Source organism: Tachysurus fulvidraco, chromosome 11, assembly GCF_022655615.1.
Source record: "Tachysurus fulvidraco isolate hzauxx_2018 chromosome 11, HZAU_PFXX_2.0, whole genome shotgun sequence".
Lineage (NCBI taxonomy): Eukaryota > Metazoa > Chordata > Actinopteri > Siluriformes > Bagridae > Tachysurus > Tachysurus fulvidraco.
In genome coordinates, this window is record NC_062528.1 from 9,503,104 (window position 1) to 9,529,317 (window position 26,214).

General features: G+C 40.8%; 1 protein-coding gene across 2 annotated transcripts; it reads left to right on the forward strand.

The window, feature by feature from the left end:
* The first annotated feature begins 1,298 nt into the window (after positions 1-1,298).
* On the forward strand, positions 1,299-24,525 carry timm50 (translocase of inner mitochondrial membrane 50 homolog (S. cerevisiae)). Of its 2 annotated transcripts, XM_027175269.2 has the most exons (12): positions 1,429-1,568; positions 2,650-2,762; positions 2,865-3,024; positions 3,539-3,570; positions 13,295-13,316; positions 15,925-15,983; positions 16,073-16,192; positions 16,825-16,929; positions 19,180-19,278; positions 23,010-23,166; positions 23,251-23,357; positions 23,784-24,525. In XM_027175269.2, the coding sequence occupies exons 2-12, from the start codon at positions 2,760-2,762 to the stop codon at positions 23,880-23,882; spliced, it is 963 nt and encodes a 320-aa protein (XP_027031070.1). In that variant the 5' UTR covers positions 1,429-1,568; positions 2,650-2,759; the 3' UTR covers positions 23,883-24,525. The 2 variants fall into 2 exon arrangements, with proteins under 2 accessions (XP_027031069.1, XP_027031070.1); XM_027175268.2 differs by lacking the exon at positions 2,650-2,762 and having other exon boundaries at positions 1,299-1,568.
* Positions 24,526-26,214: the final 1,689 nt, after the last annotated feature.

The following is a 26,214-nucleotide window of genomic DNA, read 5'->3' on the forward strand; positions in this document are numbered from 1 at the left end:
TGACCAGCTACAAACTGTAAAAAAAAAAAAAAAACAGGTCCAGCTGGTAGACTTTAGCTCAGAAACGTCCATAGTCCAGCCATAGGGCCAAATAACTAAATGGATTTGCAGTCAATTATCATAAATCATCATTTCATTTGTTTACTTTGATCCTTTTAAAAGGACATTGCAGCACCTATACATTATTTAATTAATAAATCCCATGTATGCGTTTGCTAAACCTTTTTTTCTTACCTGTAAACATATTTTGTATATTGCACAAACAAAATGGATTCATAAACAATATATAGTATTAATAATAAATAATAATAAAAAAACGACAACACTGCATTAGTTGGTTTCTTTTATTGAGACATTTTTACTTGTAAACTCTGTGCAAAGTTTAGTTTGGGGTTTTGTAACTTCCCCACTGTTGCTCTGTTAAAAAGTAATCTATGTATGATGTCACGATAACTGTAAAAGTTCTACCAACTTGATGAGCAGTCTGTATAATAATAATAATAATAATAATAATAATAATAATAATAATAATAATAATAATAATAATAATAGTATCTGCAAGCAGCGATTCCGGGGTCAAGCCAATCAGATGCGCTCAGAATATGTCGCTGATGAACCATACCAAGTTTCGTAGCGATATGGCATTGCTTTCGTAAGTGTGTGTTGTGTGTGTGTGTGTGTGTGTGTGTGTGTGTGTGTGTGTGTGTGTGTGTGTGTGTGTGTGTGTGTGTGTGTGTGTGTGTGTGTGTGTGTGTGTCACTGTGGTGCTGATTCTGAGGGTTTGAGCTAGACACACCAAACTTGCTATAGTACCTTATAAGACTGGCCTCTACATGTCTGCCAAATTACATAACTTTCCTACGTACAGTTCTATAGGCTGCCATTGACTTCAATGGCAGTAGAGGAATAATAATAATAATAATAATAATAATAATAATAATAATAATAATAATAATAATGATAAAACCGACAATAACAATAGGTGTCTACGCCTGATAAGAATAAGAATAAGAATAAGATATCCTACAACCCTGAATTTTTTTATTTGGGACACTTTGATATATAATATTTTTAAAACACTGAGCAGAAGAAAAGCAATAAAAAATAAAAATAAAAAACACAAAAAACGACTCTTTAGTGTATGAACATCATTATCTTGTGTGTAAGATTTTGTCACCACGACCCTAGTCAAGTCTTGCACGTGCCATCACTTCGACTTTTATCTGCTCGAAAAAGGTCACTGGTGTAAAGAGAAGTCCAGCCTTAGTCGCCGCTATACGAACAGCGGTTGGTTATCGTGCCTGTCAATAACAAGAGATTTAACCAATCGTGTCCGTTTGTCCTTTCCCACTCACGGTAGAGCGACGGGTCGCTTTCTGTTCAAGATGTCGGCGGTGTGTGTGTATTCCATGTGTGTCCGAGTAAGCAGGGGCCTCGTCGGGTTCCGGAGTCAAGCCTCGGCTTCCACAGCGGTCGGTTTAGTGAGGAAACTCTCTGTTGGATCAGGAAAAGGGAAAGAAGGCGGCGCCACAGAGGGTTTAGCTCAGGCTATTCTACAGAAGAGTCAGGTAATGCTAGCTCTTAATGCTAATCACCGGCTTTGACATTCATACATCCTGTCTACACTAAACAGACTCTTTTAATATCAAGGCGAACCTGCTTATAAACTACATTACGTCATCGAAGGTGTATTACCGCAGAAGGATATCCGATAAAATCTTGTAATGTTTTGTTGTTGTTGTTTTTTTATCTTTCTTTTAAATAATGGTTGTCGGTTAACCGTTTACGAGTTTGAATGGACGTCACGTGACCTGAGCTTTAAATTCTCCCTGTAGAATATTTGGTGCGCGTGCTACACGGCTACTGTACCCCTGTATTGTGCACGTGTGTGTTGTGATTTTCAGGGATTTTGTTTATCCGTGTGTAGTGAGAAACTGTTTCGTGGATCCGTTCACACACTCGTTAGAAGAGCCAGGGTGTTTAACGTGTAAACCTTGAAGCACGTGGACATGGACAGGGTGTGTAGAAATGTTGTTAAAAAAAAAAAGATCAAGCATGATCAAAGCTTTATGGCAACAGCTTTGGGAAGATGCACATGAGGTTGTGATTGTTATCCAGGCGAATCTCTAATATGTCTCTTTGAGCATAATAGCATTCAGATGTAATTAGACTTCGACAGACTGTACACTATTGTTTGGAGCATGGAGTGTTCTCTGTATCAGCTCTGTATTGCGTGTATCCCATAATATTCACTAACTCGATTGATTCACCTTCAGTATGCGCTTGATCCTGGTCAGTTGTCACAGAGGATCAGGAGCCTGACCCAAGAGCACTGTGTGTGAGGTGGTGATACACCCAGGATGAGACATCAATCTCGGGGACATGCTGAAATTTACACACACTTTCATACATGAAGGCAGAGGCGGTAGCTTACCTTCTGGCATGTTTCTGAGAACCCAGAAGATCCCACACAAACACAGAACACCTTGTAGATGAATAAGATGGAAATATGTGACACATGTCTAAATATGTAGACATGAGAGATGCAGAAATGCGATGTTAGGATGAGAGACTTATTCCATGTGTGTATGATCTAAACTTCTGTTGAGTATGACAGTGAATCTTGACCTCCATCATTGTGTCGAACAGATTTTCTATGGATTTAACGCATAAGCCGAACTCCGTGCCGCATGCAATCCTAAAGATAACGGAGTTCCAGGTGGATGTTCTCTAACTTGTTTAGAAGTGCATGAAATAAAATGGTATGTAGTGAAACGATAGAACATCAGCCTAACCCTACCACTAGGTGTTGAATATTCAGGAGGAGCCTTTACAGAGACGTACCTGATTTTTTGTGCTTGCAGAGTCAACCTCCTCCTACAGGGGAGGGAAGCGCAGAGCAGCAGGATGATCAAGGCGAGGACAAGAAACAGAAAGAGAACACAGCATATGCAAAGAAGGTGGTGCTTCGCTTGGCGGGGCTTATGGGACTCGGCGGTGCAGTCGGCATGGTCTACATCTTCGGTGAGATGATCCTCTGTGATGGACTTTTTTTTGTTCTCTAGCATGAATCCTCAGAAGTCTGAATTGGGTTTTAAACAGAAGTTGCGTATCGGAAATACGTTTGTGCTGATTATATATTTATATTTTTAAATATAAACCTATATTTATTTGCTTTATATTTGATGGAATTTTTGACATGTGGAGCGTTCTGTACTGTGGATTGATTTACATCAAGGGAAACTGAAGATGAAGCTAAAAAAAAGTAATATTACTTTTAATGATTTCATTTTATTTATGGTTCTATGAAAATGATTATGCGTTGAACAGCTTTCCTGCCATTTATGTTGTTTATCAATTCCTCATGATGTCCAAGCAAATTTACAAGAGAAAGAGTCGAATTGTTGCATATTATTGATAATTGATCGTTTTAATGGTTTCTTTGCATCACATCTATAATGTTTGTATCGAGAGCTGTTTAATATCAAAGCTCACATTACAGTCTGTGACTAATCTGTTTTTTTTTTTGCTTTTGTAGGTAGCAACTCAGTAGATGATCATGGAAATAAGGTAGGTGCGAAATCTAGTGTGGAAAAATATCTGGTTTGCAAACCATCAATGTTTAAATGTACAAATCATCCAGAACTAGACAGTGTCGTATTTCTGACAGGAGTTAGAGTTAATTAGACGTCTACAGGAAGTGCGTTATAGCGACACACTTCCTCACCTATCATTATTCGGTGTTTTTTAAGAAGTAGCTCAAAGGTGTCGGGGCACACTTCTCAGGGCAGTGTGAACGAGTGCAGGTAGGCTTCTCCATGAGCACACTTCTGAAGGTGACATTCATTTGGCACACTTCACAGGGAAGTGCAGGAGACGAGCGGAGTGTGCCAGGAGCACTGGTGTCTGATCTCATACCTGTCCTTCCTCCTGACGAGTAAACCTGTGTTATGTTAATGAGTTCCATGCTATGGCCACCTCAACAATGACTTGCTTAAGATTCGAAAATGACCGCAATTACGAGGGGAGAATGCTGGTGTGAGATTAAAGTCAATGTGGCATTTCTGCTGGAATTGGATGCTCACGTGTCGTCATCATGTTACTGTTCTGTGGGTCTTGAGTCTCTTATGGCATGTTTGGCAGATGTAAAGGCTTGGCGTTCCTTAAATTGTTTAATCTTCAATGAAAAGAAAACTGAAATTATAGTGTAGTTTACAATTTTCAAATTCCCCGAAACTAGATTTGGGAGGGCTGTCTTTGTGTTTAAACCATCATCAAAAATAAATTTTACCCATGATTTCAAAGTTTGACCGACAAATATATTCAGTCGTCAAAGCTTGCTTTTTTTCCAGCTGCGTCTGCTTTCTAAAGCTAAGCCTTTTCTTTCTTTTAAAGATTTTGAAATAGTAATGCAAGTTTTTATTTCATCTAGGCTGGATTACAGTAACTCGTTTTATTTTGGAATCAGCCAGACAGCTTTATCCCGCTTGCAGCTTGTCCAAAATGCTGCGGCTCGACTCGGGGTAAAAAAGAGGGAGCATATTACTCCTATTTTATGCTCAATACATTGGTTGCCTGTTTGTTTTAGAGTGGAATCTCTGAATGTTTTGGCCCTCCCTAATCTCAGTGAGTTACTGACTATCAACCCACTAGATCCCTTCGGCCTTCCAACCAGGATCTATTGTTTACCCCAAAGTCGAGGCTTAAGTGCAGAGGAGGACGTGCTTTCTGTATTGCTGCCCCTAGGCTCTGGAACTCCTTGCCACTGTCCATTAGATAAGCCTCTTCTTTTAATATTTTTAAGTCCAGGCTGAAGACATTTTTATTTTCAAAAGCGTATGGCTGATGGGATATTTGTTCGATTTTATCATTTTTCTATTTGTGTGTTTTTCTGTTTGTAATGGCCTAATGGAAACCACATTGGTCGACGGAAGTTGTAATTAATTGTGCTATATAAATAAGTAAGTTTTGGCACTCCATAGCAGTGCATATGGGTTGAGAAGGGTCATTTCAGTGCTACTGACTTTGCTTTTGGACTTGCATACAAAATATAGTCAAAAATAAATGTTCGTCTGACACACACACGCATGCGCACACACACACACTTCTTCCACAAACTGTTGCTGCAAAGTCGAGGTGAAATGGAACACTGACTGAACCCCAGACCTCCTTATCCAACATCAGCGCCTCATCTCACTAATACTCTTGTAGCTGAATGATCACAAATCCTCACAGCCAAACAGTTTTTATTTTATTTTATTTTTTTAATTTACAGTAAAGTGTGGATTCGATCAGTAATCGCATGACCAACCAGGACACGTGAGTGGTATAGTCCGCTTTCCACAGACACGTATTGAGTGCTGGCACTGTTCATACTGGATGGACTAAATATATCATTTAATTCAAGGAATCAGGAGACATATTTTCACGTAACGGTCACCAGCGGCTTTTTATTTAATTCGTATGGCAGCCAGAAAATAAAAGTTTCTTGGACATTACAATAACCCCCAACACCTGAGCTCCATCACCTGCTGCACTACACATGCTGTTCGGAAGGTCACGAGTTCAAATCCCAGGTCCCCCAAGATACCACAGCTGGGCCCCTGAGCAAGGCCCCTAACCCTCAATTGCTTGGTTGTATAAAATGAGACAGGAAAAAAAAGTAAATGCATGCAGTGAGTAAATTTTCAGCTTTCTCTCTAATGTGAAAATCTACTCACTGCATGCTTCAGATAAACTGACAGGTATGCTTGTATAGTCCTGTGTTGTGTTTGCTCTGATGTGTATGGATTTTTCTTCTGACTTTGGTACTAGATATTTGGCTAGATATTAGAATTTCACAGCTCTTCCAGGATTTTGGCTTCGTTTATCTTTTTTTTTTTTTTTTCCCTTGGTTGAATTAATTATTGGAATTGCAAGCACTGGATCGTTCATTTAAACCACTCCCAGTGAAGAAATGTGTAAATGTTAACTAATGAATAGCTGTACACATGTTTGACGCAGGTGACTCGAAGACGGCTTCGTGTGTCGTGATGACATCAACCATATCTGCAGTAATGTGTAAAAATCACGAAGAGTTTACTTGATCTTGCGTTCATTTATTCATTATATCCCTGATTAAACATTGTCATTTATTTGGTAGCGAGCATTAAATTCTTGCTATCCATTTAAAAAAAAAAGTTTGATTTGGTCAGACTGTAATTCTCTTTTTAATTAAGTCCACTTCAAAGAGCATTCGCCACGGCTGTGTGACTTCTGCACTGTACGAAGGTGTTGGTCTGGGAAAGTAGCCACAAAGCTGCTTCAGGAGCTGTGGGAATTCCTGTTCGACTGGATTTGTGTGTTTAGGGCTCATCATCCTGAAAGGACATGTATGTGTGACCTTCCTGGAGTTGAGGGTTGAATTGGCCTGTCCTTGTTCACACCTCGTTCACTAGATCTGAGGGCTCTGAGGGAGGAGACGACGTGACCAGGCGAGCGCGGCCGACGTCCTGTCTGGATTTTATATGTTAATAGGTGGAACAGACTCTTAATGATACAGAAGGAACTGCTGTTAATTTTATTGTTGAAAAGTTCAGAAAATATTACAATAGTTTGTGTCTGTGACCGAGGTTACTCATATTGTGGGTAATAGGGTTAAGCAGAAAAAACACACAATGGAATAATGGGGATTATTATTATTATTATTATTATTATTTTATTTCTCTTCCACACTCGTTTTCTGTCTTCCTCACTCGCTCACTCTCGCTCTCTCCGTGTCTCTTAAAGACTTTTTCTCTACACAAGAAAAATGAAAGAAATGGAGCTGCTGCCATGTGTGTGTATGAATTGGTTTCTATTCGAAATGATATTTAATAAATAGCTAAAACTACATTATAAATAACTCTGCCCCTGTTTGAAAGCTGTCTATTTATAGAGCTGTAATTCATCACAGATTGAATCGACCAGAATTCAGCAGTCTCACAGTGCAAGTCGTTTAAAGCCGTATAATTGAGCCGATTGACTGGAGCTGAGTTAGTGATGTCACTATACCAAAACTTTTAATGTTGAACCTAATGTAAAATCCCTAAAACCCTGAGGATTACTCACTAGTATTATTCTGCACGTTAAAATGCAATGATTCTTTGTCCTTGTAAAATGTCCCACTCCTGTAGGTGGGAGGTTCTTTTGGATAATGACGTTGCAGTCTTTAAAGTGCACACTTTGTCACGTTGCTGTGACGTGGCATGTGCCAAGAGCTTGGTGTGAGTTCAGGAAGGTTTTATTATTCTTTTTAAAAAGCTTTCTACTTGAGGTGTTTTCAAGATGCAATTCTCACTCAAGTGGGACTGATCAGGAGACTGATCCGAAGTGTGCCAAACCTTTTGGTGTCGCTAAATAGGGGGCCGTTAGATATGCGGGAAAAAAAACAACCGAATCCCTTTACCCAGGATGAGCGGGCTGTTTCAGGTGTATCTTAATTATTCTTGATATTTGTGTCTTTCTATTTCAAATGAAACATTCATTTGGTATAAACTTTGGTATTGTTGTCTTTGTTGGAACATGGCTCATGTTTTCTCATGACTCTTCTGATGCTCGTGCCTCACAACTCATCACTAATATTTCAGAACAGAACACAACGGGGGCACATAACCAGACACTGATAACTCTATTGGTTCCTGAATCATGATACAGGATGATCATGTTTTGTGCTGGTTTGCTAGCTGCTCTCCTTGGGTGTGTTGTTGATGGGAAGATTTATTGCACGCTTTCTCATTTGTGTCACAAGTCCTTTTGTTTCTGAGGCATACTTGTTAGGGCACACTTCACAAGCAGGGAGTCATTGACACTTCATAATAGAGGTGTAAAGAGTGTGCCGGGTCTGTGGGTGTTAAATGTACCTGAGTCACTAGACTAACTGCTGACACACTGCGAGAACAGCAGAACTTTTTTTGGCATTAGCTGTTACAGTGTTCAGTAATGACCTCACTACAGAGACCAACCATGTTTGTTTTTTTAATCTAAACATGTACTCATTATGTTTGCTTATTTCACCAGCATCAAACTCTCTTTCTGGCATGGAACATTTTTGTTTTGGTTCTGATGTCACTGGGTCCTTCATCCATTCGCAGCATGTTTCTCGTAATACAGACGGCTAATTGGCTGTTGAGTGTCACGCGGAGGTGTGAAGGGCACACTTCTCAGCCAGCTGCTATCCTCACGTGGCCGTAATTGGCATGGAGCCTGCTGTAATGGCACTCTTTCTTGTCGTCTACCTTTTGGGCCAGAGTTGAAAGAGCAGCGCTAACAGACAGCTGAGAGCCAGAGGGAGCTGGATGTGAAGTGTGCCAGGGCGAAAGGTGCCGCTCTTAACACCTCTAGGCTTTAATTGGAAGACTCGAGGTGATGGCGTGGGAGCAGGAACTGAGTCCTGGTCACAGGAGGCTGGTGTTGTAATCAGGAAATAGAGCCTCGGGTCTTTCACAGCGAGTCCTATTGTGTTGCCTGCGTGGTTACAGACTTGGTTAAAAAAAAAAAAAAAGTGTTTAAAATTGTTACATTCTATTTTAATTCTCTATTCTACACAGATCATTAATAATTATGTAGGATAACTAAATGAGCTGTGATTTCCACAACTAGAACTGAACTCATTGACTCCGAGGCTCAATAAACTCCACTTGGAGAACCAAGACATCAGAGTACAACACTGGATGCCCCGAGAAACGAGTGCTTTGACATATGAATTTTTTGAGATACGAGCTGTGATTCGACCAAATTTTTGTCTTTATATACGAACAAATTTTTGAGATCCAAGCATCCGAGCAGCCGCCGCCGAAACAAAGATCCCCAATAACCATGTGCGCTCTGTTTTCCCTGCCTCAGCTTCCTGTCTCACTCGCTTAGTGTTTGTGTAGCACTTGTTTTCTTTGTTAACACTTGTGTAATACTGTGCTCGTATTCTGTGCTTTATAGCATTTAAAACCATGGGTCCTAGGAAAGTGAGTGTAAAGGACAGTGCTGTGAAAAAGATGATGTCTATTGAATTAAAATGGGAAATCATAAAAAAAACATGACCAGGTTATGCGAGAGAAAGACTTGGCGGTGCAGTACGAGCGGAATACATCAACAATATGATTCTGAAGCGGAAGGAGTCAATTATGCGTATAACGCCAGCCAAGGGCATTACAATAATTTTAAACCTCCGGAGGCAAAAACCAGTGAAGAAAATCAAGCAAAATGAATGTAAAGAAAATTGTAGAAATTAAGTTCAGGTAAGAGAAGTTTGTTACAGTTCGTCATTTTAGTGAAGTTTAGTTAAGTTCCATTTAAGTGTAAAGTAGCATTAAGAGTGTACAGTAGCGAGCAAGTGAACAAAAGTGAACGTACGACACAAAATTCCTCCACCTGTTTACTCCTCCCTCAACCTCCGTGCGCATCTTCCGTTAGCTCAAGTCGTCTGCGCTCCAAGGTAAAAAATACACTTTTTAACATTCTCTTTTATGAATTAATGATTAATGGGATTTCAATTCATTTAAATGGGGAAAATTGTTTTGAGATACGAGCAAGGTCACGGAACGAATTAAACTCATATCTCGAGGCATCACTGTATTAGTTAGTACATCTCTATCTTCACATTAGACTCCTACTTAGACAACTGCTCATGAATTGTGTCAGAAATAACCACCATAATAAAGACATTAATCAGATGACATTAAAAAGACCAGTTCAATACATCAGCAGTATTCATGGTGAAGCTGTGCACATGGCATCAAGTACTACATTTGTTTGGGGGAACTATTTATTTATAAATAACACTTTTATACAATTGATTGGAAAGTACAGGCATTAACCTCATCATTTTAACATTATATGCCTTTATTTTTAAATGTGAGAAACTCTCCGATAAACTCTGGTTTGATTATCACCATGACCATAGAAACAGCTTTTAAAAATTGAACTGTCTTGAACTTCCTGATAACTGTCTCTGTTTATAGTCGTATGTAATTATATGTAAGACCATGTCTTTTACACTTACTTTACCTGTCAATCACCGGACACTCGTATGTGCTTGTTGAGCTTTTACAATAACCTCCACTCTTCTAGGAAGGTTTTCCACTAGATGTTGGAGTTTGTTCATTCAATTACAAGAGCATTAGTGAGGTCAGACACTGATGTTTGGTGAGGAGACCTGGTGTTCAGTGCATAACTCTGTCTTTATGGACCTTCATTGTCTTCATGCACAGGGATATTGTCATGCTGGAAGCATTTTGTGCTCTCTTTGTTCCAGTGAAGTGAAATTGTAACGATGTGAAGCATGTGAAGACATCTTGTACAGTTATGTGCTTCGGACTTTATAGTAGTTTACAATAGTTTGAGGAAGAAGCACATACTTTTGGCTGCATTATGTATATTCACCTGCCAAAGAAGAAAAAATCAGAACAGTCCTATTTATTTTTGTAGAATAAAAAAGCAGGCTACAGTAATTACATATATAACGCTATCATTAATGTATTAATCTAATGCTGTTATTTTCAGTGATTTGTTTTATTCATGTAAACTCAGTTGCTATTCATTTTTTTTACTTGGTTCTGCTATTTATTTATTTATTTAATTCCAAAACACCCCCCCCCCCCCATCTGCTTTGGAGGTTGTTAATGTTCACTAGTTGTAACTTAAATTCACCTGCAGGTGGCGTCTTTGTGCTTCTGAAGCCGTGAGTCAAACACTTTATACCCTAGTCAAGGGCTGCACCAAAAAAATAAACATTAAAATTGTGTACATAATTTGACCATATGTCATTCTAAATAGTCACTCGAGTGAGAGGGAACACATTTGTCTAAAAAATTCTGAATTATTTCATCAAACTTAACTATAACTTTGGTTGCTTTGTAATTCTAGTTCACTTTTTCTGTTTTTTTTTTTTTTTTAGTATTTGATAATTATTAAATTGAGACTCCTGTATGATGTGTGTTTTGGAATCGTTTTCACATATAACAACCTTAAAAGGACGCAAACAGAAATTAGTTGGAAAATGTGTGTTTGTGTAATACCTAAATCTCCAGTAGGTGGCAGGAGAAGATGGAAGGCTTTGAGTGTAGTTTATCCTGCCATTCTGTCATACTGTCTAAGCTGAACACCACAGAGATCCTTCTTAGACTTTGTCCAGATCAACTTTGATTGTGTAAAGGCTGTGCATTGCCTTGTTTTAATCTATCAACTTTTAAAAAAAAAAGATGCACCTTCGATTGTTTATACATTTGAGAAGATTTGTTTAAAAATGTTTGAATATAATGAAATTACACCATACTCATTTGTACAGATTAAAAATAAACACTAAAGGTATAAAATGCATCTCCGCAACAAAGTAAGGTGCAGTTTAGTATTATCACCACTCGGGGTTAGATTCTTTCCTCATGCCAAGTCTTCCAGAGAAAGGCCTGGAGAGAATAGAAAGAAGCCAACCTCCTGGGAAACTCAAGGTCAACTAATTTTTTGTGTCGCAGTGACTGCTGTGGCCACTGAAAAGGTGAAAGGTCAGTACAGCTGCCAAGTCAAGATAGACTTCAAGACAAAGTGTTTTATTCAGTAGTTCTTGGGCCTACCACAAAGCCTTTCGAATGTCGGCTTGTTTAGAAAAAGCACCTAGTGACTCCGCTCCATCTGACTGGGGTACGAGCAGCAGAAGACACGGCTGTTTCTAGACGTAACAAAGCAGGTCAGAAGCATATAGATGGGGAAAACAATACAAATGTGATCATCAACCAATGGAATGGAGGAGGTGGTATCAGAAGTCATCAGGATGGATGCAAAGCAGCATAAAATTTAAGGCACAATCCGCATTAGCAAGTCCTAGGCCAACACTGAGAAGTAAAGAGGGATCCCCTTTCTACAAAACAGCTGATCCGCCTTGTAAAAGCATTTGGGTCGGTATAAAACTCCACAATGATTAAGTCAATCCTGCCATCTGGGTGCAACTGGAAACTACAAGCGGACCTCAATTGCCAACTCTAGTCCCCTTCCGAAGTCACCTCAACCTTTTTCCGGCTAAACTAAATCCAAAATCGTCATAATCCCCAAGCTCGGTGTCCCATAGATGGATGGGCTAGAGGTAACTTTTGAAAGGATGTGAGACTTCGGCCTGGCACGTAAGTGCAGAAAAGTATAGTGGAGGACATTTTGCTCTGTTGAAGTGGGATTTCAATGTTTGTAGGAAGTTTTGCCCAACTGTTCCTCCATGTATTTGGAATGTCAAGGAATTTCTTTGAGGAAGACACTTGAAGGAGTTGGCAGAGCAGGGCAGTCTTCTGTCTGATTATGGCAGGAATCCTGGGACCAGTTGGAGGGGTCCTCTGCCCTACCACCAGGAGCTCTTCTATAGATTAAAGGGGTGAAAACACAGGGTAGCTGGTGGGTAATAATCCTGCACATGGCTCACTGACACCATCAGAGGTGAAACAGGCAGCAATACATCTCTGTTATACTTATTACACCTCTCATTCTTTTAAAAAAAAAATCTCAAGCAGAGCAGAGGAGCTTAGGGTGTTAATGAAGCTTTTGTTTATCTGTATAGTTAATTTGGCATGGTGGCAAGCTTCAGGTGCAGATTACATTTTTTGTACCAATTACATTGTCTATAGTCGATTCCAGCCTAGCAGCGACTGAGGGTCTTCCACCCTCCTTTTTGTGCCCTTCTAGGAAATGATAATCTGTCTGAGTCACTTTTGATGTTTTTGGCTTGTATTTGCGTCAGCCACTTGATGTTTTTTTGCCTTCTCTTATGTACTTGGGGTGGTTTCAGGAATACTTGTAAGCTTGTTCACTTGTTCAACCGGTCAACAGTTTTATCAACGAAAATCTGCTTTATGCATGAACCAACATGTCCTTTGAATGTAAATGAAATGGACACCCACTGATACATGCTAATTTCCAGGCAGAATGTGGATTTGTAACCATGACTCCTCCTTTCCTTAATCCCTTTATGAGGGTTTGTGTTTCGATTGAGCTTCTTGTTAAACGAGCAAGATGTGTTCAGATGAATTCTTCTGACCAGGGATAAGAGACGTATAGGAATTTTTATTTGTCAGGAAGAATTTAATAATAAAATTTATATGATGAATAAAATAATCTAATTATACATTTAGTACATGACTTATTAATCTGATATTACTAGCAGTATAGACTTTATAAAAACTGTAGGTTTTAATGTGAATCACAAACATTTTAGGGTTCTCAAAAATGAAATGTCTTACTTGCACATATCTGACCTGTTTTGTTATTATAACCTGACCATCTCTCTTTTTTTCTTCTCTTTCAGATAAAAGACGAGTTCGATAACGGTAAGCCAGATCCTTCTTCCATATCTGTTCTTGTACATGTGCACACAGATGAAGGGGAAACACGAGTGGCTCTGATTGGGTGACAGGATTGCTGAGCTCTTTGCTTTTTTAATACATGTCGATGCCTAACATGCACATACATGGTAATGTCGCTTATGTGGAACATCACCAACAAAGAATTTTACTTCTCTCCATATGCTTAGCACAAGAGCTCACTACCTTCCAGTAATTTTTGCAGGACTTGGTTACAGTAAGGCCTTAAGGATGTTTGAACTTGTGTGGTTGCGTGGTTGTTGGGAAGGACATCAGATAAAACACTAGCCGGAAATACTGAATGATTTCTTTAGAAGTGTAAAGAGTCTTGTGTATTGTTGTACTGTGTTTGTGTGTTATTTGTTTTAGTCAGGAGCTCCCGCTTGTCTGTAGATTTTGATGACGTCTCGCTCAGACGCAGATCATTATGTCCACTGGAGCTGTCTCTTCTGGCCAGAGCCAGACGGATGATCCTGTTACAAATGGTTCTAATTAAGATGGCAGGGTGTGATGTACTTGAGAGAGAACCGGAAATGACTGAAAATTAAGAAAGCGATGTTGTCACATAGCTGTGGTAATGGAGAGCCAGCTGTGCTCTTCTGTTCAGTGAGATTTCAAATAAGATGCGCACCTATTGCTTTTACAATCACTTAACAGCATTCGTGCCGAAGTCTTCACCTATGCGAACACGCACCCATTTGGATTTCTAATCTCCACAGTTTAGGACACTAGTGTCCAACATGAAAGCGTTTAATGTCACAACTAAGGCAGATAATTACTTTAGAGACCGCGGTGTATCACCAGGTCCCTGAGGGGAGTGTGGATGCAGCCTAGCTGCCTTCTGGCATCACGCTATCCATCCCTTCATAAACAGAAGGTCGTCGGAGGGATGCGAGCCGAGCCTCTCAACAGTAAAGTCCTTGGGGAGCTAAGCAAGCGTCCCTCTGAAAGCCTTGGCTCCGTGCCAAGGAGTACTGTTCATTCAAGTGTGTGTGTGTGTGTGCGCGCGCGCTTAATCGAAAGTGCTTCACTACGCCGAGCAACATCGAGTTCTAACAAGTTTTAAGGTAGTGGGATGTTTTGTTCCACTGAAGTGAAAAGAATTTCCTACTAAAGGCTGTTGTGATGGATGTAGAAAGGTATTACATCCTTTGCCAAGTTTTAGTTTTATGTATTAAATTTTTCTTTGGCGGCCGCTTTTTGTCACAAACCTGAACACATCTTTCTACCTGAACATTTGGCAGAAGTTTTGTTTACACCAAAAGTGTCCTGTGCATTGACTAAAAACTTCATGTCCTCAGGCACAGATAGTTAGTTAGTAATCCACCACCAGCAGCAAAAATAAGAGTGCCCCGAATGCCCGACCAGGCTGATCAGTGTGTCCTAGCGCTCCAAGTTCAGAGAGGTGTGATAGCAGAGTTTGTGTTAAACTTCAGAAATTTTCCTTTCTTCACAAACCCATCTGACAGTAAACCAGGAAACAGAATTAGACCTAAAAAAAAAAAAAAAAACGATTCAAAAAGGTAGAGGAGAAGAAAGGCAATTGAGCAATAATGGCCTTTGGCAAAATAGCGGAGCATATGCTATACTAGTGCCAGATTAAAGGAGGCTTTTGTTGAGGCTAGAAGCCCAGCCATCGATCCTTCTCTCACTCCCTCCATCCGGCATTTTAATGGACGTCCCTCCAGAGAGCCACCGAGCCTCTCTAGCTCAACAATAGGCCTCTCCATTACACTGACAAACAAGGTTAGGACAAGAGGCTCTTCAAAGCACACCCAATTGTTGCACTGAACTTTTTTTCCTTCGCCGGTGTCTCCTCAGATCAGCTTTAACGGTCTTTGCAACTGTCCATTCTTTTGGGTTGATCTTGAACTCTTGTGACACACAAAAGTCTTAAACAAACGATTAGGAATGTGATGTTTTGTTATGTTTAGTGGGGTTTTGTGGGTTACTATGATCAAACACTCTTTCCTTTTTCTCCTCGCTTGTCAATGCAGCTTTCTGTTCTCTGTTTTTCATACTACCTTTACATTTCTCCCAAACCTATTTAAAAGCAATCTTTTCAGGATGCTTTCACGCTTGTGGCATTCGAAATCAATTCTTTTTGCTTTGTACGTTTACGATGCTTGTAATTAAAACTAGCCAATAAATAAATAGTTTTAAATGGAAAGTCATTTCATTCTTGTTCAGAACGCCTGCAGAATGGAAAACAAACATTTACTCACAGAGATGACAGAAATCACCTGAGCATAAAGGATGGATGAGGATTATATAAAGTTACTAGTTCAGAACATTCTGTGTATCAACAGCTACCTTTTTATTTGTCCATGTGATTATCCAGAACACACGGAATCGCTAAACTAAAACGGACCTCGCTTAGCTGTGTTTAAATGGCACATGACTGAAACCTGAACGTAGGAGCTGATCAGCAAACCTCACATCGTTTTATACTAAATTTACTCCCCTTTATCCCTGTTCATCTATTAACATATTTAGCTTTGCTATAGGTAGGATTCCATCTTCCGAATGGCTCTGTAACGCTTATCTGTCTCTTATGTGTTTTCTGCCCGTGTAGAAGTACCTGTTTTCCAGCAGCTCAAGAGAACATTCAAGTATTTCAAAGATTACAGACAGGTGAGATGAATCTTCCTGACATCCTTTTATATACAGTACAATTATTCGATTTATTGTCAACAACAAGCGGACATTTCTGTTTGCCACAGATGATCATCGAACCCACAAGTCCGAAGCTTCTCCCAGACCCGCTGAAGGAGCCGTATTACCAGCCTCCGTACACCCTGGTGCTAGAGCTCACCGATGTTCTCCTTCATCCCGAGTGGTCGGTACGTCCTCTCCACCTTTTTAATAAATATCTCCAGTGACATGAGCAGCACATCCTGGGTTGCATTTTTTCCCCCTTATTTTGTCTTCTGTCCCTTGTAGATAAATTCAGTCTGTGTTATTTTTCCGCATTTTATAGACACACATGGTCATAGCAGGTAGTATTTATTATTATTATTATTATTATTATTATTATTATTATTATTATTTTTTATTTCAAAGAAACTAACATTTGCTGATCTCAATCTTTAGTTGTTACACTAGACAAATCTGTGTAACGGTGTAAAAACAGACCTGTGGAAGACTAGTCTGTACCTGTTGTTAAAATTTGCACTGTGTTTGAGGACACTATTCAGGATGGTTCGGTTGCATTTCATACCTGCTTTACTCTTTCTGCTATTTCTCACTTGCACTTAGTCTTTTATGACAAACTTACTATATACACGGTTGTTGCCATTGCAAAGTTTTTGGCACCCCTGCCGAATGACTCATTTTGTTGACTTTTATTTATTTTGAATACCGTTAACAGCTGTAAAACCTCCAAATGTGGAACTCTAATGTAGAATCAATGTCAACTTTTCAACCTCTCTTTTTATTTATTTGTTTGTTTGTTTATTTTTGTGTGTGTGTGTAGTTGGCTACAGGCTGGCGTTTTAAGAAACGCCCAGGCATCGACTACCTGTTCCAGCAACTATCGCCGCTTTATGAGATTGTCATCTTCACATCAGAAACTGGCATGGTGAGTAGCATGAAGCAGAGGAGCAGCACAATGTTTTTTGTCAGTGCATAGAGATTATCTGCATCAGTGAGGGCAATGCAACAACAGTGAAATACCACAAGTTGGTTTAAACGTGTTCGTGCAGCCTTATTTACGATGCCTTAAAGTGATTGTTGCAGGGTCTCAGTTGTTTTACTTTTCTGCTTAAAGTTTTGCAGTAGACCCAATACACATGGACAATACACATAGCTTTGTCCTTGTGTTTGTTGTTGTTGCTGTTGTTTTGTTTGCACTAGCTGTGTTATCAGTCGCTCTTGTTCACCTGATCACCCACCATGCCACCGGACTTGTTGTGGGTTTTGCGTAGTCTTTTATAGTGGGCACACGCCTTTATTATGTCAACAATGATATGCTAATGAGGCATATACACCATCTAATTAGGTTTCTTTTTTAGGTCTGTTGTTGTTTCTTCTCTCTGACCGTGTTCATTTGTTAGAGCGTGTCCAGTCACACTGACAACCTCTTCACTACAGCTAAAAATAATTGTTTCTCTCTTGCGTAATGCTTGACACTTTACATCTGTGCAGCTTTCCCAGATACGGATCATGAACTGCCTGCATGCTAATGGAATTTGTTGAAGCTGCCCTCATTCCCCTCAAAAAGCATCCACTTATTTCTCATGGAGGAGCTGGATGTTACGCAGCTCAGTCTCTGCTGAATATGGTGCCCAGAAAATTTGTTTAGTTTTAAAACAAATCTTAAGGTCCAGAGACCGTGAAGTAACTAGACGATTAATTTGGCACAGCTTTTGTGGTGCCATAGGAAGTCAAACCTGACTCCTTGTTTAATTTTACTCATCGTTCAACATCTAACTATGACAGGTTTTATTCTTAAGAATTCTTAACTTTCAGAGGGTGGGTTCCTGATACTTTACCAGAAAAAGTTATCAGAAATCTGTGTGTGCGCGCGCGTGCGCGTCTCTGTGTGTGTGTGCCTGTGTGTGTTAATCTGTGCTCTGGCCTGTGTGTGTGTGTGTGTGTGTGTGTGTCTGTGCGCTGGCCTGTGTGTGTGTGTCTGTGCACTAGCCTGTGTTTGTGTGTGTGTCTGTGCACTGGCCTGCCTGTCTCTGTGTGTGTGTTGTCTGTGCGCTGGCCTGTGTGTTGTCTGTGTGTCTGTGCGCTGGCCTGTGTGTGTGTCTGTGCACTAGACTGTGGACTGTGTGTGTGCGCACGCGTGCATTCTGGCATGTCTGTGTGTGTGCGCGCACGCGCTCTGGCCCATGTGCGTGCTCTGGCCTGTGTGTGTGTGTGTGTGTGTGTGTGTGTGTGCGCTCTTGGGGGGGTTCAGTGCCTTGCTCAAGGGCACCTCAAGTGGCCAGCCCGAGACTCGAACCCACAACCTTAGGATTACGAGTCAGACTCTCTAACCATTAGGCCACAACTTGCCCATTTAAGTGCCAAACATTCTGGGTTTTAAATGAACCTTTTTCTGAGATGCAAAAACAGAGAAAAATAATTACTTTCAAATTACTTTTTTTAAAGTATCAAAACTAAGACATACATTAAAATAAGTAAATAAAACAAAAATACTGCCTTTAAGTCATGCAACTTCAAAAGTAAAAGATTTAAAATCTACAGCTCAGGCATAACATAAGCCTTTACTGTCTTCTTGGAATGCTTTGTGGTATTTAAGAGGCAAAAAACATGGACAGGAACTTGGAAATAGAGTCCATGCATGGTTTCACACCGAGTGCTTTAAGCATGTATAAGCATGGACGACGTGCTGTTGTGGTGCCAGCTCGATCTTGCAATGGACACGCGCCACGGCGTTTTCTTTACTTTTGAATTTGAAATGATCCCAAACCTTGGATATTTTCTATCGTTTTCTCCTGTTTGTTTCTTTTCTTTGCTCATTGCCATTGTTATCGCGCCCTTACACTTTGCAGCCCGCCCGCGCCCTCAAATCAAAAGACCGCTCTGTTTGTGTGCACGCTCTGGCCTGTGTGTGTGTGTGTGTGTGTGTGTGTGTGTGCTCTGGCCTGTGTGTGTGCGTGCTCTGTCCTGTCTGGGTGTGTGTGCATGTCGTGTGCCTGTTGGGGTGTCGGGGTGTGTCTGCGTGTCATGTGCCTGTCTGGGGGTGTGGGCGGGGCGTGTCGTGTGCCTGTCTGGGGGTGTGGGCGGGGTGTGTCGTGTGCCTGTCTGGATGTTTAGCTGTATGAGTGACACCCAAGTGACACCTGAGTGTTAACCATGAATCTGTGTATCTGGACAGACGGCGTACCCGCTGATTGACAGCATAGACCCACAGGGCTTTGTCATGTACCGTCTCTTCCGGGATGCCACACGCTACATGGAGGGCCATCATGTCAAGGTAAAGTTGTCAAGTTAATTTAATTCCTTGAATTGTTCTCTATTTGTGTGTGTGTGTATGTGTGTATGTGTGTGTGTGTGTGTGTGTGTGTGTGTGTGTGTGTGTGTGTGTCCACACGATTCCAGTAATGCAGCTGACAGTGTAACGGCCTTTTGCCAAAGTTCAAATTAATGAGACACTTTTTAAGTGATTTAGATAAGCACAGAGTAAGGACTGAAACAGAAAGCAGCAAAGATTTGGCTTGCAAACCTTGCAGTTGCTTCTGTTCGTTCTCTCTCTCTCTCTCTCTCTCTCTGTGTGTCTCTCTCTCTCTCTGTCTCTCTCCTGTGTGTACATGTTATCACTGCTATCCCCCTTTGATGGGTCTCCTCTCTACAGTGACCCAGGTGGCATAATGCTGCAGTGCCCCCTTGTTTCTTCCCTGTGCTGCCCTTCTGCTCCTCCATTGATTTTTTTTTATCCCCCTTTCTTTTCCCCCATGCTTTGCCACTCTTCCTTTTTTTTCTTTTCTTTTCTCAGTATCCCAGGACAATAGCAGTTTCTTATGGTCCTCTCCTCACCCTCATTTTTTGCCTCATTAACCTTCTGTCCCTCTCAGCTACTTCGTTAGGTCTTTGTTACTGAAACTACACTCTCTATGTGCTGCTATAAGAGCAGATAGTGTTACTGCACGCAATGGAGACGGTGATTAGCATGAAAGAATATACTTGTAGATCATTTCACAGACTATAGGAACATCTCAGCAAGGTAAAGGGACAAATCATATGTCTAGATATCATTTGTTTCGATGTTAATCACACTGAACGAAACAGTTCCCCTAAGTCTAAGAACTAATTAATGGAGGTAACATGCCGTTGTTAGTAGTGTTTATTGCTGAACAGAAAGGCAAGAGTAAGATAAATCATGAAATGGCAGCATGTGCACACTCCAGTCTATTTTGAATGTAGCCCTACACTGCTAAGTACTTTTGTGGCATGAAATGTGGGTTTTATAATGCATGCAGCTATGAAGGTTCTTTAAACAAACATCAATATTTGTCAGTTCTGAACCAGTTTTATGCTATTGCTTGTTGGAACCTGTAAAAGTGTGTGTGAATGATGAAAGTGTGTGCTCGCGCGTGTGTGCACGCACTCTTAGCGGTCACGTTTCGCAGATTGTGACTGTCTTTGAAACCTTGCCTCATATTCGGCCACTCGCTCGCTCATTCGCCTCCTGCACTGACTGCCTCCTATCCACTTGCCACCTCCCCCATATCCCCCACCCTCACCTCCCATCTGGCATACTGAAAGGCGGGAGGCATTAGACTTGAGGTGTGTGTTGGGGGGGTTGGATAGGCATTATTAACACCAGTGATTTTATTTGAAAACTATAAAGCACTTAATCAGCGAAAACAGCAATACTGTGGGATACTTGTGATTTTTCCCCACGCAAGAATTTAATGCATTTAAGTATAGTGACAAGAAATAATAAAAACTCATTAGTGTTTAAATTCTACTCCTCAGTGTTTAAATTCTAGTCATGACATCATTTAGCTACAGGTATACATTTAAACATTGCCAAGTACTTTACAGAGTGAAGCGTGTGTGTGTGTGTGTGTGTGTGTGTGGGGACATGACAACAGTGGATAATGAACACCATTCTGACTTCTGCCATGCTCCCAGTAACAGAGCTGCACTGGGGAAGCAGAGTCTAGATTGGCAGGTGTTGAGCGTGAGGGTGTGTTTGTGTATGTGAGAGAGAAAGGGGCAAGCATCCTCTTACATTTCACCTGGGGTGATTAGAGCTTGTCTGATGCCGCAACCTAATACTCTTGCGCTGCTCCCAGTTAACACACACTGAGGTATTAAGACACTGCAGGCTCTATTGTAAAGCGATGCTAATCACTAATACCTTAAATACTGCTTAAATACACATACGCTACTTCAAACATGTACCTATTGCACAGCAGCTCCCTGTGGGCTATTGGAGGGGCAAACACGTAAATCAGCGTGAAGCGTGCCGCGTGTGCATATAGGTCTACAGGGGTTTCCCTTTTGGGCTGGCTCATTCAATATTTACCCATCTCTCTCTCATATCTATTTGTCACTCTCTTTCTCTCTTCCAACTCGCTTTGCCCCTGTGTTCAGCCCCTCAGGGGGATACAGATGACCTCAGTGATAGGGAGAGTACAGCGTCCCTGTCCATCTGCTCCTGGGGCCCACAACTGAGACAGCTGCCACAGAGAAAATGTGTGTGTGTGTGAGTGAGTGTAGAGAGACACTGCAGGGGTCATTGAGTGGGTTTTAACAGTTTACAGCTATTTACACATGCATAGGTGTGAATATGGTTTCTATCAGTGTCATTACAAGGGCATGGGGTTTTGTTTAGTTTGGAAGGGTCACGTTCATGCAGGGTTAAGAACGATGCCACTTTTCTGAGATGTGGTAGTATCAGCGGTACAGTATAACCCTGAGCGTTGGAGTAAACACACCAAGCTTCAGTTAATGAGAAACAGGTCCATGATCCTGTTGCTGTTAGACTTGTGTATGCAGTTGACTGCACTGATACACTAAACACTTCCAAATACTTTGTAAACTTTCTGAGCTCTAAATAGCCTATGGCCAGGAGACTGTGGTCCGGTTCACACTACAGAAATGCTTTGAAATGTTGTAGTAAACTCATTAGGTTGCCAGGTATCAGATCTGGAGATTCAGAGAGCGTTTGATTTCATGTCATCTGGAATAAATTATTTTGATTCATCGGAATGTGATGTGTTAAAAGAAAACAAAAGCAACCCATAACCTTTTGCCTCCTGTGACTCTGCTTTCAAAATAGTCTGGTATGGACTTGTCGCAAATCTGGCAACCCTGGTCATCTGGCTTGCTCGATACATGAAACTCCTCCACTTCTAGTTTAGCCAATGTTTTAATTCACACCAGGTCTGTGACATGCTATAAACAGACTGCTGGTGAACACAGAACGTAGACGCATATGCAATCTGTCCTCACTCAACCTGTAAGAAGTAAATCAAGCACAGTGATGCAGAGCTCACTTCATATTCACATTCCACATGGTCAGAAGTGTTGATTAAATCCACAGTGCAGAACTGTGATCAGCACCATGTGCAAATCTAGATTTCAAAGGATATCCGTTCTTTCCACATTAATCCGTGTGCAAGAAATAGGTCACAGAAGAGGACGCGCACACGGTGGAGGCCAGAAGATTGCGACGAAAATACTTCTGTTTGATTGTAAGGTGGAATCTTAAAGAGCTTGTATGAGCTCCACAGGTTTGTGTAAAAACCATTGATCCATGCTAGATCCAATCTGTTGGCATGTCACACATGCTTCAGGAAATCTCACCTTTTCTTTCAATGACTTGCCTTTAAATAGGGCTTCTTGAATATTGAGTAGTCAAGACATGGAGTTCTGTTCTTTTAACTTTCCATTGTTTTAATTATTAGGGGGAAAAACGTTTTCTATCTATCTATTTATTCATTCATTTGTTTGTTTTCTATCTGGCCTCACATTTCTGGGCCTCAGAGTTGTATTTTAGGTGGCATTTCCCTCCTTGGCTCTGCTTAAACTTTTTTTTTTTTTTTTTTTATGTAAAGGTAATGAGCTTTCCATTTGTCCAAGCATTTTAATTTTTTTCTGCTGTTTTATTGCCTCTGTTGGTGATTATATTGTAACTATATACATTGTGTGTTGTGAACATTGCAATTAATCCTTGATAATCCCCCCACCCCACAGGACGTGTCATGTCTGAACAGAGACACCTCAAAAGTAATTATAGTGGACTGCAAGCGAGAAGCCTTCAGCCTACAGCCCTTCAACGGTATGGCACTGCGCAAGTGGGACGGTAACTCAGAGGACCGCTCGCTCTATGACCTGGCTGCCTTTCTTAAAAGTAAGTATGAGGAATGCTTGCTGAAGAGTTTAAAGTATAAAAACACACACACGCTCTATCTTAATGATTCTTTGTCCTGTACAGCAATTGCAATGAGTGGTGTGGAGGATGTGCGTACCGTACTGGAAAACTACGCCCATGAGGAAGACCCCATTGAGGCCTTTAAAAGGAGACAAGCACAGCTCGCACTGGTATGCCCAACATTTTTCCTCTTGTAACCTTGTCAAATGAGCTGTTGAGCTGATCTTGGCTGTTGTTTTGTTCCATGCATAATTTAATACACACTGTAATATACCTAAGGAATAAAACTCATAATCGTATAGGACAGAAAAGACCAGACTTATGTTACCACCTGTTGTGGATCCCAAAGTTCCCATTACTCCTCTGTTACCACTGAGCCTTGTCCAGCCTGCTGTTACCACTCAGACTTGAAAATACAACAGCAATAAATATTTTTATATGCATTACTTATTTTAAATGCTGAAATTTCAATGTCTGATCTGGACATCTGATCACCCCGGGAGTGTTTCTGATATGATTCTGATGACATACTTCCTAATATAATTTATTTATTTTTCCCTCGATCTTCCTGATATTCCATTTGTTTTTGTGTTTAGGAGGAGGAGCAAAGGCTGGCAGATATTTCTCATCAGAAGAAGCAGGGCTTATCTTTAGGCTCCATTGCAGGCCGTTTCTGGCCCCGCAAGCAGCAGTGATGGTTGTTCTCTACAGTGAAGGTGGGCAGTTCTGGGCCACTCTGGACAGTGACTGGTCAGTGGGGCAAAGCCACGGTCACTGGGCAGGTGGTACCCCTGGCTGCATTGGAGGGAGAATAAAGGGGGGGAAACCATCCAGTACCTTCCACTGAAATCTTGCCACCATGGTCTGGATGAGGAGTCGGGAACTCCAAAAAGACATTTAGTACTTTTGTGCTGGTGAAGGCATTCCTTGGACTGATCACAGCCTACAGCATGCTTTCCTCTGATTTCACTTCTTGTGTTTGTGTCTAAAAAATTGTTCCAAAGGTCTAAATACATAGACCAATTTTTTGCCACACCTTGATTTGGACACAGCCAGTGCTCACTAGAAGATCCCGGTTTAGTGCTCGAGCACTGATGCAGTCTGGCCAACCAATTTACGTAAGGAGTTGCTTGTTGGAGTTATGTACTCTCGCTGCTCTAAGGACTGCTTCTATGTCACAGCACAGCAGAGTGTAGTTCATTTTAAATGAAGTCACGTCTAATGATGACATCGACAGGGTGCCATTTCTGTTTAGAACTACGGTACACTACATCTACTGTGCTCGTTTAATGTGATGAATCGCTTAAAGGACCTTCAATAAAAAAATATTTGACTTTCTATAATCAGAGGTATTTTTTCCCCACACTTCACTCATTTTACTTCTGCTATTAATGAGTAACATGTAGTACATCTGAACAATGACCACATGGAGGACATACTAGTTTTCTGGATGAATGAGTACATGTAAGATTACTAGAGAAATCTGCAGCTCTTCTGTTTCTGAAGTATTTTCCTCTTCTACGTGCTTCTTCCCATTTTCGATGGTATACCTGAAAACCAATTTAGTTCAATCGTGTCCTTTAAATTTGTAAACATTTCCGTACCATTACTCAGGTTTGAAAATTCAGCATCTTCTAAATTCAGTATTTTGATAAGATTCTGCAGAAAGCTGCTTATTCATTTTTTTTTTTGGTTATTATAAGACTCTATCTGGCATTTTGGTTCGAAATGAGTTAATTATTTAAACCTGGGGATATATTATTCTCACGTGGTCATATTTGGGGGAACATTAGCTCTTGTATCCAAACTTTTGTATCCAAAAAGGAACACAATCTATAAGCCAGGCTATTTTATTAACAAATTATTGACAAAAACAAATACATCCCATAACTGTGAAATGCTTACAGACAGAATACGAACAAGCTGTCTGTAACACGCGTACAGCTTTGGCTGGCACCTTGGAACAATTAGAAGTTCATGTATAATTGTATTGTAATTTTAAATGTATTCAGAAAAAACGCCTAATGTGATGGATAGGCGCTGTGCACGGAGAAAAGCAGGTCCACTCTAGGTTCAGTTTTGGAGATCACCCCCCGCAGATCATCTTCCACTTTAAGCCGTGAACTGCGAACACTTTATTGTTAATGTAAATCAGTGCGGAGAATGTCTTTTCACATAAATACGATGAGCCAAATTGCATGAGTACATACAACACGGCTTTCGACGATTGTGGATATTCCAGCGCGACAGACGCCCAGAACTCATCCAGCGTCTTGCTGTCAAATGCCGTCCTCAGGGTTCGATAGGTTGAAAGTTCTATCAGCTTCCGCATCTGACACCAGATGATTTGCCGCGGTTACATTGAATGGTGACCTTATGTTGGTCGGGAGCGTCTCCTTCAGGGAAGTACTTATGAAAGTGATCCAAAAGGGACATCATCACAACCGTTTTTAACATATAAAAATAAATAACGTTTCTGGAAATCATCTAGCGACCCACTGACCCCCACTCCGCAACCCCCACTTTGGGAACTGCTGCTGTAGACCATAGTGCTGTTCTTTTTTACAGGATTGTAACCTGATGAGTGATTTATTCTAGCCCCAGGAACAAGGATCAGTGTGTTTTGTGTTGACATGCTTTTCTGTTCACAGTTGATTCAATGAGTGATCTCTCGAATTACTGCAGACTGTAAGCTTGAATCTGACCTTTACTCCTCCAACGTCTTTCATAAAAGACATTACTACTCGTGTGTGTTTTGTGTGTGTGCGAGTCCCATAAGATCAACAGTTTCTTAAATTCTTAACCGAGCCTAGTTTGCACCAACATCCACACCAGAGTCACTGAGTGAACTCACATTTTTCCCCATTCTGATGTTTAACTGAAGCTCTTGACCTGCATATGTATGATATTTATTTTCTTCTGCTACATGATTGAATGGATGAGTGAGTGTGAGTAATAAAAACTACACGCTCATTAGAAATACTTCAGAGCAGCAGAAAAAAGAATGTACATTGGATAACAGTGAGG